Source organism: Limulus polyphemus, unplaced genomic scaffold (genome assembly GCF_000517525.1).
Source record: "Limulus polyphemus unplaced genomic scaffold, Limulus_polyphemus-2.1.2 Scaffold1252, whole genome shotgun sequence".
Lineage (NCBI taxonomy): Eukaryota > Metazoa > Arthropoda > Merostomata > Xiphosura > Limulidae > Limulus > Limulus polyphemus.
In genome coordinates, this window is record NW_013666862.1 from 35,481 (window position 1) to 38,141 (window position 2,661).

The following is a 2,661-nucleotide window of genomic DNA, read 5'->3' on the forward strand; positions in this document are numbered from 1 at the left end:
AATCTCTCTTCTTGTTTCTTTTCTTTCTCCACCAACCACTGCTGTAATCTCTCTTCTTGTTTATTTTCTCGTTCTTCTTGTTTCATTTCTTGTTCCAGTTGCCACTGGTGCTGGTTTTCTTGCCACTGATCTAGCCTCTCTTCTTGTTTATTTTCTTTCTCCTCCAACCACTGCTGTAGTCTCTCTTCTTGTTTATTCTCACATAAGTATACTGTTTGTTAGCAAAGGTAATATCTATGTGAATGTCATTCCATACAAGATGTATAAATCTGAAAATACAAATAAGTTGCTTACAATTACTACGGAATTATAAAGTTATCTATCTTCATAAGGTCTACATGGAAGTCACTTGGTTGAAAGTTTGGCTTCTTTTTTTTTTCATTTAAAGCAGTTTTAAATTTTTCTTATAGTTTCAGATTTTATAATTGTAATTTGATTGTTACTTGTGTCAGTAATATTTAAAACTACAGTAAGTTTTCAATATAAAATGTATTGTAAAATATTTTACAAAATTCCAATAGCTTATTAATTCTGATCGCTAGGGGGCGTCAAAGCTCAAGAATAATATGAAAGAAGCTGGCTTATGATTATGTTATATAGTTTACTGTTTACTTAATTCTAATTTGAAATGACTACCATTCGTCCATTCACGTGTGATGACATGTTTCGCTTCAATAATGTGTAAGTAATATCCCGATTAAACACTTGTGCTAAACTACAGTTAACTTATGCCTATGACGAGCCTCAGTTACTAAGTTAGTCTCATCTTCTCATTATCGTCCTTAATGTTAGTATACTGTCTAGTACTAAGTATGTACAGTATTAGTTATTACCATTACGGCCTACTACTAGTAGTACCAATGCTAGTGTTAAGATGTATGGTGTAACAATTAGACTTTCATTTTACTTTGGGCAAAATTAAGAGCCTTCAAAACTCTAGGGCACATCATCTCCTGTTAATGCTATTGCCATTGGAAAATTATATTTACTGATAGACATTACTTGAAGTTTAATATTTATTTCACAGTTTTCTTATTAATTAATGCTATAGGAAAACATACTCGGGTAAATGATTTAGTGTATTTGTTTTCCTATAACTATTATCATTTTCGCTCCATGTTAAATAAAAACTTTCATTTTTGTTCAGAGCACAGAGACGGCAAAATTATGGTACATCAAATTTCAGGTGCTTCATTTATTAAAAAACCTTCTCCAGTGTCATGGTCTACATTTGGCATAAAGTACTAAAAAATTGAGTTTAGAAACAAGTCTCATGCTTTAGTTTTCACAGGTAAAAAAACAAAATCTGTTACCTCCTATCCCTGGTGTAACATGACATAGAATTGACTTGTAAACTTTTTAAATAGCACTTAACTTTATCAAGCCAGCTTTTAACAATTTTCTCATAGTCATACAATACAATTTATAATGGGTACATATGTTTATTTTTTCAAAAGATAATTGTTTTTAAGCTAGTGATAACTGAAGTACAGAAAGAAAATTAACATTTATAATTGTATTTTGCATAATGAGGGTTGTAAAAACTTAAGAAGTAATTTTTTTTGTTCAGTAAAGTAAGGGAAGTGGTAGATTTTTTTTTATCACAAAAACAAGTGTGGAATGCACATTTATAATTTTGATATTTTTTTGTGTGTGTTTTGGTTTTTGTTTCCAGTGTCATTACAAATGACTGATTTTGCCGTTAGTGGTATACAATGTATGCGGTATTAAATGTCCACACATAAAATATAATACTGTGTGGCTCTAATTGACACGTTATTGCTAATGAAGTGTGTTATAACTGCATTCCTTAATGTTAGGCCTTATTTTCAAAAATATTTGATAGCTTCATAATTGTTTGAGAAATGCCTATTCTGTTCTTCAACTTGATACCAAATTTAACGATTAACCATATATGTATTTTGACTGTATTAGTTTATTAGTTGAAGACTTTCTATAAAGTCTGCAATTACTGTAGAAGGAAACATTTCCTGAGGAGTATACAGGACAATAGAAATGTTATGCACAATGTTTTACAAAAAGTCTAGTCAGTATAGCCAGTAGATAAAGATTTCCTTTAAGAAGAAGTATTCTTTTTTTTTAAGAAAACAAAAAACATCTCGATTTAAAATAAACAATGGAAGTCACCAAGTAGTATTACCCACTAGAAACCTAGACGATCATTTCCGATTTAACACAAAATATTACAATTGTTAATATACTATTACTCCTCGGTGAAATTATTTCTTAATTTATATTTTGCTATATCTCTTCATTTTGAAAGCTAGATGGAAGTTAATCATATTTGATATAAAATTAAAATAGTTAAATGTTAATACAACACCTTTATAGTGTGATCAAATGATGTTTGTTGTTACTACTGCTGTTCCCTTGGAGAAAAACTATTTTAAACATTATATATTTGTTTACAAAGTTCTAGCATCTGTAAGCAGTATGGTAAACCAAAGATCTCTATACAGGTCATTGTGATATTTATTAATGTTTATGTGTTTGTGAATTATGTGATACATATTTCAAACATTAAGTTAAAGCTAATTTTATTCATAATCGATGTGTTCGAAGGAAAACGAAGTTTGATTATAAATAAGATTACAACATTGTTTATTGACAAAAAGGGGACATGGATAAACGTTTCGGAAT

The 2,661-nt window shown here is 29.5% G+C and overlaps 1 protein-coding gene across 1 annotated transcript in view; it reads left to right on the top strand.

Annotated features, from left to right (window-relative positions):
* The first annotated feature begins 531 nt into the window (after positions 1 to 531).
* LOC106462790 (N-alpha-acetyltransferase 20-like) overlaps positions 532 to 2,661 on the top strand; it is a 16,122-nt gene continuing 13,992 nt past the window's right edge. Inside the window, exon 1 of the mRNA XM_013922751.2 lies at positions 532 to 681. Within this exon, the coding sequence (XP_013778205.1) occupies positions 629 to 681 (53 nt within the window). The 5' untranslated portion in view covers positions 532 to 628. The remainder of the gene's footprint in view (positions 682 to 2,661) is intronic.